The sequence below is a fragment of the Carex rostrata genome, chromosome 12, assembly GCF_964058835.1.
Source record: "Carex rostrata chromosome 12, lpCarRost1.2, whole genome shotgun sequence".
In the NCBI taxonomy this organism is placed as follows: domain Eukaryota; kingdom Viridiplantae; phylum Streptophyta; class Magnoliopsida; order Poales; family Cyperaceae; genus Carex; species Carex rostrata.
The window spans coordinates 7,337,706-7,352,777 of NC_135929.1; the positions used below are offsets into that span (position 1 = coordinate 7,337,706).

At 34.5% G+C, this 15,072-nt stretch overlaps 3 protein-coding genes across 3 annotated transcripts; 2 read left to right on the top strand and 1 right to left on the bottom strand.

Annotated features, from left to right (window-relative positions):
- Nucleotides 1–2,310: 2,310 nt before the first annotated feature.
- Nucleotides 2,311–4,016, top strand: LOC144562836 (uncharacterized). Its single transcript, XM_078312134.1, has 4 exons — nucleotides 2,311–2,488; nucleotides 2,567–2,648; nucleotides 2,863–2,979; nucleotides 3,738–4,016. Exons 1-4 carry the CDS (start codon nucleotides 2,370–2,372, stop codon nucleotides 3,786–3,788), a joined length of 369 nt encoding a protein of 122 aa, XP_078168260.1. The 5' UTR covers nucleotides 2,311–2,369; the 3' UTR covers nucleotides 3,789–4,016.
- A 676-nt stretch (nucleotides 4,017–4,692) lies between these two features.
- On the bottom strand, nucleotides 4,693–7,075 carry LOC144562834 (cyclin-B1-2-like). Its single transcript, XM_078312133.1, has 4 exons — nucleotides 6,835–7,075; nucleotides 6,575–6,675; nucleotides 5,791–5,888; nucleotides 4,693–4,932 (listed from the first exon to the last, which is right to left on the bottom strand). Exons 1-4 carry the CDS (start codon nucleotides 6,949–6,951, stop codon nucleotides 4,832–4,834), a joined length of 417 nt encoding a protein of 138 aa, XP_078168259.1. The 5' UTR covers nucleotides 6,952–7,075; the 3' UTR covers nucleotides 4,693–4,831.
- A 6,068-nt stretch (nucleotides 7,076–13,143) lies between these two features.
- On the top strand, nucleotides 13,144–13,796 carry LOC144563033 (uncharacterized). The gene has a single exon (XM_078312402.1). The coding sequence runs from the start codon at nucleotides 13,166–13,168 to the stop codon at nucleotides 13,652–13,654; it is 489 nt and encodes a 162-aa protein (XP_078168528.1). The 5' UTR covers nucleotides 13,144–13,165; the 3' UTR covers nucleotides 13,655–13,796.
- Nucleotides 13,797–15,072: the final 1,276 nt, after the last annotated feature.

Here is a 15,072-nt window from a genome sequence, read left to right on the forward strand (position 1 = left end):
GATAGGATGCATTTGGGTGCACAAAAATTTGGGTGCATTTGAACCCTCCTCTTCATTAAATGTGATTGCTTTCTCTTATGGAAACTGTCTATTTGTCTGTTTGTTGTTTTCGCTATGACAGGAGAAGAAGAAGAGGAAGGAGAAGAAGAGAAGGATATTTTAGTTATTAATTATTTGAAGTGACAAAATTACAAATTAATGAACTTTAGAATGACATTTTTACAATTTCAAATTTCAGAATAGTATTTTTACAATTTGAAGGTTTTAGAGTAATAAATAATTAATTTTCTCTTAAAAATAAAGACAAGAATGTGAAACAGGATTGGAAGGACACAAGACATTTTAACGTGTACTGTTATTAAAAATATTTTATGCAAGTTATGTTCGGAAATATTTAGTATGATGATATATTATTCTCTGTCATCCTTAATTACATATTCATTATAGTAAAGCAAAATCGATGTTAATAAATTAATTGAAATCTTGTACTTCATATGAATCATATCTGAATTCGTACCCCTTATCAACACTCCAAAAATGTTTATAGTACTAAACATGCAAGTTACTTTTTCTTTTCTGAATTTTCGGAAGGAAATTGAAGTCGAACACTTATTTGAATAAATAAAATATAATTTCAGACTTCTTAATTGATGTTTCGCACTAAAAAAAAGGTGAATATCAACCTTTTAAAATTTTGAACTCTTTTCAAAAGATTGTTCAGGTAATAAAAAATCTGTGCAAATAAATAAATAGATGGGTTTAAAGCAATGTTCTAAATAGCTCGCTATAGCAACACAATAATGGCGCTATAGCGTTTTCAGATCTTGAACGCTACGCTATGAGATAAAAATGTGTTATTTCAAATACGACCGCTATAGCAGTGATAGCAGTCTGCTATGCTACATAGGCTTTTTGTATAAAGGCTAAAAGTGATAATTAATTTTAAAGTTCATTTTTTTTTAAGATCCAAATTAATTTTGTTTTTAAATAGAAAAACAAATAGATAGTTTATTCCATAATGCCTATGTTTTTTTAATTGAAAAAAAAAAAAAAATTTATGCAATGATACTCAAGTTATTTTGAATGGAAAAAATAGATAGTTTATAATATTATTAGAGATATTTTGAATAGTAATTTGGACTTTGTATTGGTTCAATATGAATATTCTAATTCCTTAATCAATTTTGTGTCACTTATTGCTTTATGAGTTTTTAAATAATGTTGATAATTAGTAGAAATATAAAATATAATTTTTTAAATAAAAAACGTTATGTAGAATAGCTTCTACTATAGTTATGCTACTCACGATAGCTTTTTTTTTAGCCTTTCCGTTATGACGCAATAATCACTATTTAAAACCTTGATTTAAAGAGATGATAACAGAGTTCCACAATCAGATCTATGTCTCCAGGGCGTCATGATCGCTTTTCGACGTCTTTTTATTACCTAATGAAAAAAGTTATACAAGGTGTTCGAATCAATAAAAAATCATTTTTTTTTAGATCAAAAGATATTATCTTTCAAAAAATCATATGTGATACTATGTTTCAAACTGCTCATTGGCTTTGTTAAAAAATTTCTTAAACTTAATATGCATGGAATAAATCTACCATCTCAATCGTAATTTGCTTGAGAACGTTATATGATATTACTGGTAATTAATATGATCGATACTAGAAATTTGCTATTGGAAACAGAATATGCAGCGACTCAATTTGAACCTCTATTATTGGAGAAGGCAGGGATACATGTACAAATATACAATACCTTTTCTACTTAACTCCAATCCGTTTATCCAATTCATTACGTCTTTAATAAATACGATAAATACGGGTAGGATTTTTTTTTTTTTTTTTGTTTAAGCTTAACGTGCGAACGAGAATATGAAAATGCTTGCATCTTGCACATTTCGTAAACTCTTGAGTTCGGATGTAACTCAATTTTTGAATTTAGATCCGGACTTATATTTGAATCTGGCCGTCAGATTAAAGGGGCATGTGCCTTCTATTTTGAACTGAATTGACTTGAATTCGAATCGGACGGTCTGGGTCTAAACTTCAAAAATTGAGTTACTTTAGACCATCTGCACCCTAAACCCTCTAGTTCCTTGATCTGAATCCTCTCAGGTATCTGACTCAAGACAATTAAAATGGACGACCCAGATTTCCTGTCAGGATAACGAAGGGTATTCTCTTTGCTTTAAGATTCGTGTCAAATTTAAAGAAGCATATGAACCGTCTGTTTCAATTGTACTCAGTCAAGTAACCTGAGGGGATGTGAATTCCTTGCTCCAAGTAAATTAACAGGAAGTCCTAAATCATAAAACCACCAATTGAGCGCCGCGCCACTCTTCACGCCAAAGCATTATAATGGAGCTGTACGAGAAATGGAAGGAGATACTAAAAATCCAGAAATTTCGTCGGATCGCCTCCTACACCGGCTTTTACTGTTTCGCTGCTCTCATCTCATACGCCTACACCAACAACACGTATACACTTTTTTACTTCCACCCTTGTACTTATCTTTCTTTTTCATTTAAACCCTTGTTCTTTTTCCCCAATTGCAGGACTCGAGCTGGGATTTCAAGGGCTGATCAGTATTATGCTTCTTACCCAGCAGGCACTGAGCTGCTCACAGATACAGCAAAGGTCTTTGCAATGCTATATTTTGATCTGAAATTGCTCTTTGGTTTTTGGTTTTAGGAACTAAAATTTGTGTAACTTGTAAGAATTCCTAATTAAATAGGTTTTTGGATTTTTTTTTTTATTATTTTGTATTGCATAGAAGGTGTTTGTTGAAATGCCCCACACAAATTAAGCTTTAAACATAACTATCTTTTCATCCCACAATTGTTGGTGACAGCTTTACAAGGCAGCATTAGGGAATTGCTTTGAGATAGAGGAATGGGGCCCGATAGAGTATTCCGTCATGGCCAAGCATTTTGACCGCCAAGGCAAACCTCCCTATGCATACCATGCGGTAAGTGACCATATTTTCATTCACTGTTTAAATTCCGTCAACAAGAAATTTTGTGTATAGACGTATGGAACCTCAAAATGACAATTTCATCCCTGCAAAGCAAGAACTATTGGAGTTCGGATCTCCTAAAGTAACCTAATTTTTTAGTTTAAATCTAGACCGTCAGATTTGAATCAGACCGTCAGATTATAGGGGGTGCACTCCACCTCGGGCCGGGTTGGCCCGGATTCAAATTGGACGGTCCCGATCTAAACTCAAATATTGGATTACTTTAGGGGATCCTGACCCGAAATATTTTCAGCTGGTTCATAATTTAAACTGAAAAGAATGTGCCACATCCACACTGTTCAAGTAAAGGCCTGAAATCAGTTCCTAATTTAAAATTTGCCTCTTTGATGATCTGGATGAAAAATGTTAGAACTATAGTTTCTTGAAACTTGGAAATGTTTGCTTTTGTCATATATTAAGTACTTTTTTGCTTAGGTAAGCAACCAGTTAACTTCAATTAGAAACTAACTGCTTAAAATCAGTTTCTAACCAAATAGGATCTGTATGTACTTCACTGGTTTTAGTAATATATGACAAATTCCTCGTTACTGGCAAGTATTCAATTGGTACTGGTAAAAATCGAACCTTACTAGCCACATGGACTGTTGTTACAGGTTATAGGGTTGCTCCAGTATGTTATTCATTTTGTAAGCATAATTAATGGAACATGGGATCAATTGGCTAAAAAAATCTCTATCTTTTCTTTTCAGCAATATATGGCACACCTTCTTTCTCATGGGCAGATCGATGGTAGTGGGTAGTCCAGACGTCCAATTCATGCTTTTGAAGTAAATTTTAATAATAATTGAATATATTTCATTTGGCATATGGCTTATCATGTATGGTGTATAGATTTTTCTTTTAAAAGCTCTTTGTAAGATTCCGGCGGCCATATATAAGCATCCTATATAGCTTAAAACTTGTTCATTGTGTTCGTTTTCTTTTTTCTTTTTTTGCACTAGAGGAAAATATCATTTCTAATTATTGTTTTATGGGGGGGGAGGGTTTTGAGATTGGAACTGCACAAATTTTGAAGTGATCCAATGGTTCAGATGTTATGCTGGGAGTTGCTGCAAGGTGGACTGGAAATCATTTGATCAGTTTCATTGTCTGTTCTGATTCCCAACTGTTTGGGAAATTTGCTTGGTTCAAAAACAAGGAAAAGCGAGCCTAAATGTCTAATGAACTTCTTTAGTTCTCTTCTATTTATTACGTTACCTTGTGTGTTTTAATTTGCAAACTGAAAATAATTCTGAAATTTATAGTTCTGGAAATAATTTTGTCGGATAAAATGTTATGATGAAGAATGGTGATTTACTGGTTTAACAAGTTCCACACTTACTAATAAACCAGCATTTAGTGTTGCTATAACTTATTTTCTCCAGCCACTGTAAACATCAATGGTAACACCAGTATGATTGTTCAATGTAACTTACCCAAACATATGCTACATTCTACATAGATAAGACTCATACATATCTAGAATTATGTAAATTAAAGCACAACAAAATATACGAGATGATTATAAACTAGAAACGATAACTTTTTGCTCAAAAAAACATGGGGTAGCCTTGTAAGTTGTAATTATCAATTTTTTTTATCCACCAGCTATATTTTTCACCATGAAAAACCATAAAGCTTAATATGAAAAATTAAGGCAGAGACTAGAACATGATAGTCAGTTCACTAAAAAAACAACAAATTACAGTATCCAATAGATTATAACATCCAATTCAACTGAGAGAACCATCCATAAAGCGCAGTAGCATATTAAACTGAGTATATTACACAAGTAACAAAATGCTCAAAGAAAAGAGGGGTGCACTGGTCCTTTTGAAATGCCAAGGCGCACTTCCATTCCATGGTGCATATCTGCCGGCCTGATGCTCTCTGAGTTTTGTGGCACTACACAGATTACAACAGTCAGGATTAGCAAATTACGAAAAAAAATAAAATAAAAAATAACTGTACTGTATGTGGTAATATACTGGTATTTATAATTTTCACAAGACTAAATGTAAGCATCAAAATTGGTCTGTGCATCAACTCATACAGCTTTCAATAGCCAAACTCAAAAGTGCTTATCATATCTCTTTAAGTTCTGACTGAACAAAGCATCAATTGAGTGAATATAAAAATATATCTCAGAAACCAATAAAATTGAATCTGGAAATGGAGTCTAAATAGTATAACATCGGTGTCATATGACACCAATTCCAAAAATTATTGGATAGAGACTTCAAACGACTAATCCAAACCGTTCAAACCGATTTACTTTATGAGTGATGCGTTTACATGTAAAAAAAATATACATTTGAGTTATTTTACTAACAAGTCCAGCTCAAAAATTTTGAAAAATGAATGCATTAAAATTATCTTAAAAACTCCCACATTTGACCACTTGACTTGATTCTAAATAAATTCGAAATTATATAAATTTTGCACGTAAACACAACTAATGGAGCAGATCGGTTTGAACGATTCATAGTTTGAAGTTGATCTAATAGGTTTTGGAGTTGGTGTTATGTAGGCTGAAATAACACTGATGTCATACTAGCCATACGTCTAGAAATGATAACAGTAGCTGGTACATGTTAATCCAATATTATAATAGTTGGTGATCTTTTGAAACAAGAAGAAACAAATAAAAATCAGTTCTATTATTTCCCTTCAAACTGATAGCACCAGCTCTATATTCCAATCCAGACATCATTTTAGTACAACACGAGCCACACAATTGTTATTTTGAATTAAAATACTTACAGTTCAAGTAATCTTCAAATCCAAAATCATCCAGAGCACCAGTGAGTGCTTCAAATCCTAGCATAGAGGACGGCAGTGCACCAGGAGGCCTCTGGAATCTATAAATTAAAGTCGAATTACAGATGGAGTTGTATAGATGGAACAATGTCATTCAAAGATACCAATACTAAAATATACAGCCTTTACTAGCAAGGTTTCTAAATTTGAGTACCTTCATCTAGACCAAGAATTAGTAAACTTTATTAGGTACAGTTCTAGTTGGTTCTGCTACATAGGTACAGTTTCATCAATGGCTCATGTTTCAGCACTCTTATAGATTTAAAGACAAATTACCAATGAATAACACCAGATACAACTTTTATACCAGCTGAAAGAGATACCATGGATACCCTAACCAATTTTAAGTATTGTATTTTTGCTTCATTGCATTAGACTTGTGTGCTTAATTTCAAAATTGAGACCTCTTGGGAATATATTCTGAAATTCAGTTAAAATTAAACAAACAAGGGTTAGATACCAAGTTTTAATCATTGACTAATTATTTTCTGGCTTCTAAGATCTAATGCAAGCCTAACAGTGATTATGTAATACTATATATACCAGGTACTGACAGATATCAAATAACATATAACTCTAGCTAACTTGGCAATAGCACTATCCAGGCATAATTAAACCCTTGACTGTCCTAATAGGCATTAAAAAAAAAACCACTAAAAAATAATTAATTTGGGATAGCTGTTACAGAAAATAATGAACTAATGAAAATCATAAAGCTCTTTATCACCTGGCAAGGATCTGGGTATCAAGATCTCTCCTGAGATTGAAAGAAGATCCATAAGTCAGTGCCAACCCCATTTTTTTCTTCTCTTCCCAGAATTTAGTGCTCTGAAAAACAAAACAGATTAAAAAAAAAAACCTAGGGTTAGGTTTACGGTTTTACAGACAAATCAAAACATAAAACTCAAATATCTATCACAAATTGTCAAGAAGAGAGAGAGAGGGGGGGGGGGGGGGGGGGGGGTTGAGAGAGAGACTGCGTATTACATTCTCGTGAAGGGATTCGAGGGGATGGGATCCGACGATCTCGCCCTTCACACTATCCAATCCAAATCGAAGTGTGTCTCCATTCGACGTGACATCGTGCTTGATCGAAGACGCCATTTATCTTCCTTAGCTTTCTCTCGTTTTCTCCCTCTCTTTTCTTCTCTCTGCTCTTCTCTAGCTCTCTTGTAGGAGAACCCTTTCAAGCTTCTGGCTTTGTTAACAAGAAAGGATTTTTGCATCTAAAACCCATTAAAATCTAAATTTCTCACCTTCGACCATTTTGGTAGTTACTGGACCAGGCCCAGAAATTTGGCGATTGTTCCAATCTCGGCCCAATTTTTATTTTTCGCAAAGAATGTAATCGAACTTAAAACACACAAAAAGAAGGATGTTGATGGGCTTTTGCATAGCTGTGTTTTATTTAGTGCTGATGTTACAACGAATCCCTGTTGGGCCAGAGAACTCTGATTCGGCTGGAAATTTAGATGTTAGACTGCTGATAGATTTATAATTTCACATGGTAAATACTAGATCCTATGTTGTTTTTGCTTTTTTCTGATTTCTGTTGATTTTCTTGGTGAATCAGAACTCAGAAGATGGTTATTAAATAATCTTTTCTTGGTGAATCAGAACTCAGAAGATGGTTATTAAATAATCTGTGGGCGAAATGTTTAATAATTACTCTGAATTTGTGACAATTAAGCTTCTAATTAAATCTTTAAACAGGTGGACATTTATTTTGTGCTTCTTAACAATGATTCTGCATGGACATTTATTTTATTCTTGACATTAATTGTTCTCATTTGTGAGCACTTTGTGAGATATACATAAGAGAAAAGTTTGTATTAATTGGTGAGAGATATATCCATCAGACTTCTTTGCTTGGTCTTGCTCCCATCGCCCTGAAGCTTCACAAAGAGTATTCGAAAAACGCCAGAATCTCTAATTCAATCTGCGGTTTCATTTTTGAAGGGGCTACATATTGAATTAGAGACTTTCAAAAAAATTCAAAAATGCACTATAATATACTTATATTTATGTTTTTGGGAGACTTCCAATTCAATATGCGTCCCTCTAGTATTTTTCGAATTCTCCAATTTCAGTGGTGTTTTGGTTTATTATTATTCTTTTTAAATGATATTAATAAAAATTTCGGACAGATATATTTTAAATAAATGAGTACTATAAAACAATTTTTAAAAAACTATCAACATAAATACGAAGTTTCTTATCAAATACAAAATTCAATACATACAATTAACAAAAAGAAACATTTAATAAAACCAAAGTTTAACAACAACAAATTAAAAACAAGTTAAAGCTTGCAATGATTTACATATTTAATTTTGCCTGTTCTGAATTATAAGCTACTTTACTTGTCGATCTATGCTAGGTCTAGGAGTTCTTTCCTTCGATGTTGGCGGCCGATCAAGCACTTGGCCATTGACGTCGTAGTAGATCACACCGGAGAAATCCAACGGCTGACATTTCTCGCCCATCATGATCTGACGTTGCCAGATGCCGCGCTTTTTTTTGTTGAACAAAATAACCCTCCTTGTTTTGAGCAAAGTAAACCGTCGTGCTACACGCGTGACGCCGCGCTTGCACCGATCAACAAGGGCCGACATGGTGCTGAAAAAGCTTCTCACCGGCATTATTTTGTGAAGAGTTGTAGCTAGTTTTGTGTTTTAGATGCTTTTCTGAATGTTTGATTAGAGTTGGATTTTGTTATTTTATATGGAGATTGATGTTGTCATTTATTTCATTTTTTTTATTTTCCTTAACATGAAATATTGAAATTGCTTGTTCTCATGTTACAAGTACCCAAGATTGTACCTTGTGGGCTTGTGGCGAAACAATTAATATTAGTTTCTTTTATTTTTTTATTTTCCATTGCATCGATTGGTTTAATATTACAATATACATAGTAATTTAATAATCATTACAACGAAGCATCAAGTTAGCCTTTGCAGATAATTGAAGATGTTGCCATTAATTGTTTTGAAATTAGTTATATATTGTTCATTTTGAGTGCACATAAAATATTTTATATTATAAAAGCTCTAATTGTTAGCATATATATACAAAATTTTATAGATAGAATAATCTATTTGTATGGGATTCGAATCAGCAGAAACCCGAGATCCATGAACAGTACCCTAGAATTCCTGAAATTCCGAATCCAACTGTTCAACTTTTTCTGTGCACGTATCTCGGAACAGCAGGTTTTTCTGTGCATGCATCTTGAAATAGTTCAATGGTTGGATTCAGGATTCCAGAGATTTCAGAGTTACTATTGATGATCTCCGATTTTCAGCTGATTTGAATTCATTTGCATGTCATTAAGAAAATACAGCAGTTATTAAGTTGTGTACAAATATAATATTATGAAGGATGCTTGCAAATTTATAATTGCATTATATATACTAAGAAATATGGTGATATCAATTAGGAGAACTTTAGAGTTGTTCTAATAATAAAAAATCTGAGACCCAATTAAGCTGATGTTAATCTAATGAAGACTTTGAATTTGATTGATTACGCAATTATTATATTGGTCAATAATTCAATATTCAAAACTTGACGAGCAAAAGTACTCGTATGAAATACAGAAACGACAAATCATTCTAGAAATTGTGCCCAACTTCAAAATAAAAATAAATAAAATTAAGCAAATTTTATGAAGAAACCAACCATTTTCTTCACTAAATTAACTATTATTGTATAAATTCAATGTTTCCGATAATTAATACAAGACTTTACATATTTTATAATAGAAAAGACATGATTAGATATTCATTCCGTAATCCTAACATCTGTGTCGTTGCAATATTATAAAACTTTTATAACCATTATTTCCTCATGTTCTTAGACTTCAAAGGTTCGTTCATTTATTTAAACAAGAAAGCTGAAATTACTTAATTATTTGCAGAATTTAAAAGCGAGCCTCTATTTAGATATTTGCAGAATTTAAAAATTATTTATTATTTCAACCCATTAATGGCTTCTAGAGAACAAAAAAAAATGCATTGGTAAACTATATATGTATGATTGTTATACAAAATAATTTCTGCCCCATTATTTTTTCAGGTAGGGCAATGTATTATTTTGCTTAATTTGAAATGAATATACACAATGATTGTACTATCTGAATAATATACTTTTTGTTCCCACAAAGATAAACAAATTTGTCTCTGGCATTTTTACAGGGTTCCATTGTATCTTGATTTCCAATTTTTAAAGCAAGTTATAAAGATTAAAATTATATATATATTATTCTGATTTTTTTTTAAATATAATTAATTTTAATTATTTTAACAAAACAAACACTATTTTAACAGAACAAGCACTAATATATATAGGGATCGGTGGAGGGAGGAATAAGTAGAGATGACCAGAATCGATGGAGTTGCTTTTTATAGAAACTAAATTAATGATGGAATATGCTAGCATGCTACGAGTAGCATACCTCCCCTCTGTGCAACGGTTCAATATTCGACTTTTCAAAATTCTAACGGTCGATCCGAACCGTTCATCTTGTTCTCCATATTAATATGTGTTTGGAGACCAAATTTTACATTTTTTTGGAATTGTTTTACTATTTTTTTAGATTTATTGAAAATCGCTGTTTTCAGCAAATCTGGACCATAAGGGTGTGCTCCAATTGAAGGGAACGGAGGGGAAGGGACGGGAGGGTGGGTGAAAAATTAGAAATTCACTTGCTCCACAACTCAGTATCGGAAGGAAGGGAAAGATCTCAGAGTAACGCTTTTACTCTCGACGGACGAAATTCGTCACCCTCAAATCGGGGTGTAGCCAAAGGAAAAGAGGGCCCACATGGCTAATTTACGCGAGTTACCCTTTTCCGCATGCTTCAGATCTTCATTTTCGTATTCCCTCCACTTTTGTTCTTCTCAGGTCGATTTCTCATACGGGGTGGTGCTTTGTCTTCGTTTTTATGGTCTCCCTCACTTGCTGGGTAAGTTCGCAAGAATTTTTATTAAACTTTTGTATGCACGCAAGCTATTCGATAAGAGTCAGCATACTTTTGTTTTTGTGTACCAGTCCAATGATAGTTTAAGTGAATGTCTGATTTGGGATTCTTTGACATACGTCTCTTTTGAACAAGGAATTCTTTCGAAGAACGGAGCAAGTCGATACTGTAGCAAATTGGCAAATTAGAGGCCGTACCAGTCACAGCGGGATACTATACACTGTGCCAAAGAGATTGGTACGGGCTAGAAGAGTTATTGGTATGAAAAAAAAATCAAGTATAGGGTTTTAAATGGTGTGACTAGAGCCTTTTTCTCATACTGATACCTCAACGGTGAAAACTCTATTTTGTTGTTTACATTCTATATTTTTATGTAGTGTGAGGTAGTTGGTACCAACGTACCGGTCCAACTGGATCAAAGTTAGTTTTGCATTAAGGTACAATTTTGTGGTTTAAACTATGTAATTTTTACTACACCATTAGCGTACCGAGCTATGCACTAGAAAGGAATACTCGACTCATACCAAAAAACCTTGTACAAACCTGACTTACCATGTTATTTTCTTCCAATTTTACACTTGGCTTACTATGTTATTTTCTTATTGACAGAGTTCAAGCATCAGCTTCTTTAGGTATGGAGTTAAGTTCGATAATAAATTTTATTGCTAATAATGTTCATGAGTCGATTAATCGTAGCACTGACAAGGGGAATTCCAAGCAGGATAGTTCTGACAAGAGTAATGATGAGAGGGGAAGTTTTCACAAGGTTAATTATAAAAAAGTTCAAGAAAGAATTCTAAAAAGAATCAGACTGAGCCTGTCAGCTAGTTATTGAGGTGATCAGAGAGTGAAGAGTGACATTGAGACTGGTTCGGTGCTTCTCCAGCAACTTGTCAAACCGGTGTCATGCTGACATTAGCTGCTCAAATTCTATGCTTAGCAGCGATGAAAGGGAGGCAATTGAATTGGCATTGCCTGAAAGACGGGCAGAAGCTGTCGGGCCCTCAGAGGATTTTGCCAATGAAGATCCAAGTGCTCTTGAGGAGATGAATAAAGTGGATGAGGCTAGTTCAAGGCAGCTCTGATGCATGTATCAGCAATGATTTATATGATATGTGAAGTTGTACATTTATCTAATTATTTATATATGATATGTAACCTAACGGTTTTATGCTTGTTGCAAGTATATCAAAAATATTGATTATCAGAAGCAATTTATATAGTTATATCATTTTTTTCTAATTGAGTGTGCATAAAGCAACGTGATTAATTTTTGAAATTTTGGACAATTAAAAGGAGCTTGAATTATTTTGTATGGTATATTGTTCAGGGGCTTCTCTATGTTATTTATATGAGGGCAAACTAGTTATTTTAGCTAAAATATAAGTTGAATTAAAGAAATGTATCTCGCCCCTCCCTTCCTCGATATATTTCTCTGGAGCAAGTAAATACTTAAAAAATTTCCCCTCCCCTCCCACCCCGTCCCCTCCCCTCCCCTCCCCCTCTACTTAAACTTGTGGAGCACAGCCTAAAATAACAGCGATTTTCAATAAATCTAAAAAAATAGTAAAAATATTCTAAAAAATGTAAAATTTGGTCTCCAAACACATATTAATATAGAGAACAAAATGAACAGTTCGGATCGACCGTTAGGATTTTGAAAAGTTGAATATTGAGCCGCTGCACGGAGGGGAGTTATGCTACGCGTAGTGTGCTGGCAGGTTCCATTAATGATGCTTGTTTTATTAAAATAATTAAAATTGATTCTATTTAAAAAAGAAAAATCTATTGATCTTATGGTATTCAATCTGATCTTCGGGTGTTGGCAATAATTACAAATATTAGAAATTCATTTTACAGAACTCATACATATAATTTACAAAATTTAGTAAACTACCGCTGCTGTGTTTTTTTTTTTCTCCTCTTTTCTTCTCTTTTCTCATGATAATGTAGGAATCCACATATCTGAGGTAACAAACTATTTCTGTTTACATGCAGACCGTCCGATCAGAATAAAGACCAATCCAGTCGGCACGAGTTCCTTTAATGTTTGTCCGAAATCTGATCGGACGGTTCGGATCTAACAGAAATATTCTGTTACCTTAGGTGACCGTCTCCAATCTCAATCCTCTGTTACAATTCTCCAGTACAAATCATGTTCTTAGTTACTGACAATAGGACCCCATCAGTGCTCATGAGTCATGACAGAATCTCCATTACAGGAGTGCATATACAGAGGATGCTACATAGAAACTAGATACACTGAGTCGTCTCTTTAGCGCATGGTTCAATAGCTGATAAACCCTACTAATCCTTTCATTTTACACTCTTCCGAAAATGTCCCTCTTTTTCTCCAAAATCGCATCTCCATCCCTTCGCCACCACCTCCGCCGTCTCTACTCCACCACACCGACTACCTCTACCTCCAGCTCCGGCGACAAGATTGGTCGAATAGCGGACGATCTCCTCACGCTCTCCCCCTCCGAGCTCTCCGATTTCTCCACCCTCCTCCGCCTCCGGCTCGGCATCTCACTCCTCTCCTCCTCCTCCGCTCCTCCCGTCTCACTCTCCGGCGTAGATGAATCGGGAGAAACCGAGAAGGAGAAAGAGAAGACTGTTTTCGATGTGAGGATTGACAAGTTTGACGCTGCGTCCAAGATCAAGGTGATAAAGGAAGTGAGAGGTTTCACAGATCTAGGTCTGAAAGAGGCGAAAGAGCTGGTGGAGAAGACGCCAGTTGTGGTAAAGAAGGGGGTTACGAAGGAGGAGGCTGAAGCTATTGCCGCTAAGCTCAAGGCGGCTGGAGCTACTGCGGTTTTGGAGTAGATTTGAGTAAGAGGAAAAGGTGTGATCTTTCAGATTTGTTCTTATTTTTGTTTTTGGGGTCCTATGTAAAATGTTGAAGCAGAAATTGAAATTAGAGGTTGTTCTCTAATCAATAATGTCAAATTTGAAGATCAAAGAAAAACATGAATTCAACATTTTTTAATTGAATCAGTTTCTTGCATTTCTCCTCTAAATTCCAATATTTCTATCGTTATTTTGCCAGTCGTTTGTGATTTCTTAAATTATTCGTGTGATTAATGGATGAGAAAACTAGAATCATAAATATTAAGAATAGGTGCCAGAACGCCAGTTATGAAGGCTTTTCAATGAACCAACTAAAATCATATTCATATGAGTGCATCAATATTAAAATTTCTTGCATTTCTCCTGATATGAAGGCTTTTCATTGAATTTTTGTATTTCCACCCCTCGACGGGCTTCTGTTTCATGCATATATAGGATCAGTCTGATCGGAATGAAAACCAGAAGAGAGATTGACAGGATTTGAGGGAAAAGTATCCTCTGCGGAGGTTTTCCGTGCGGTGCTGTGCGGTGGTTTTGATCTGGTCCGTTTGTTTAGAATCGGACGGATCAGATCAAATCTTGCCCGAATTTTAAAAAAACTCAATATTTGGTGAACCCTTAATCCAGCTCATCCGATCCGAAACGAACGTACCAGATCAAAACCACCGCACAGCACCGCACGGAAAACCTCTGCAGAGGATAGCGTTTCGGATTTGAGAGGGGTACTTACATTCATGGTAGCTAGAATTCACATCCCCTCAGGTTACCAGACTGAGTACAATTGAATCAGACGGTCCAAAATTGTTCTATTTAACTTGGCACGAATCTCAAAGCACAAATAATCCTGCCCCCTCTGTCATCCCAAATCCCAACCGGCTGAGAGTAAATCTGAGCCGTCCGTTTCAATTGTGTTGAGTCAGGTACTTGGGAGGATATGGATTCTGGTAGCTACGGGTTGTCTCGGGCTGAAATTTTAGGCAAATGAATATTTTTGTTTAGATCCAGACCGTCTGATAAAATTTCGAGTCAATTCAGTTTGAAATGAAATGTACGGATTCTGATCAGACGGTCCAAATTTAAACATAAATATTCTGTTATATATATCTTAAATGATATGAATTCACCAATATTACAGTAACCGACTCATGTGTACATAAAAAAAAAATTTCCTACAAATTTTAACTTTCAACAACTTCATAAAATTGTGCCGCAAATTCTCCTCACCAAACAAAGCCAATGTTATTCAAACGAGTTTTCGTCATCGCACACGCTTTTATTATAGCTGTAAATAATATCACACAATTCTAAAGGTACAAGAATTATAATCTCCAATTTGCTTGAAATTGCATTTGTCAGTAATAGTATTTCCATCCGTATAATTACAAACATAATTA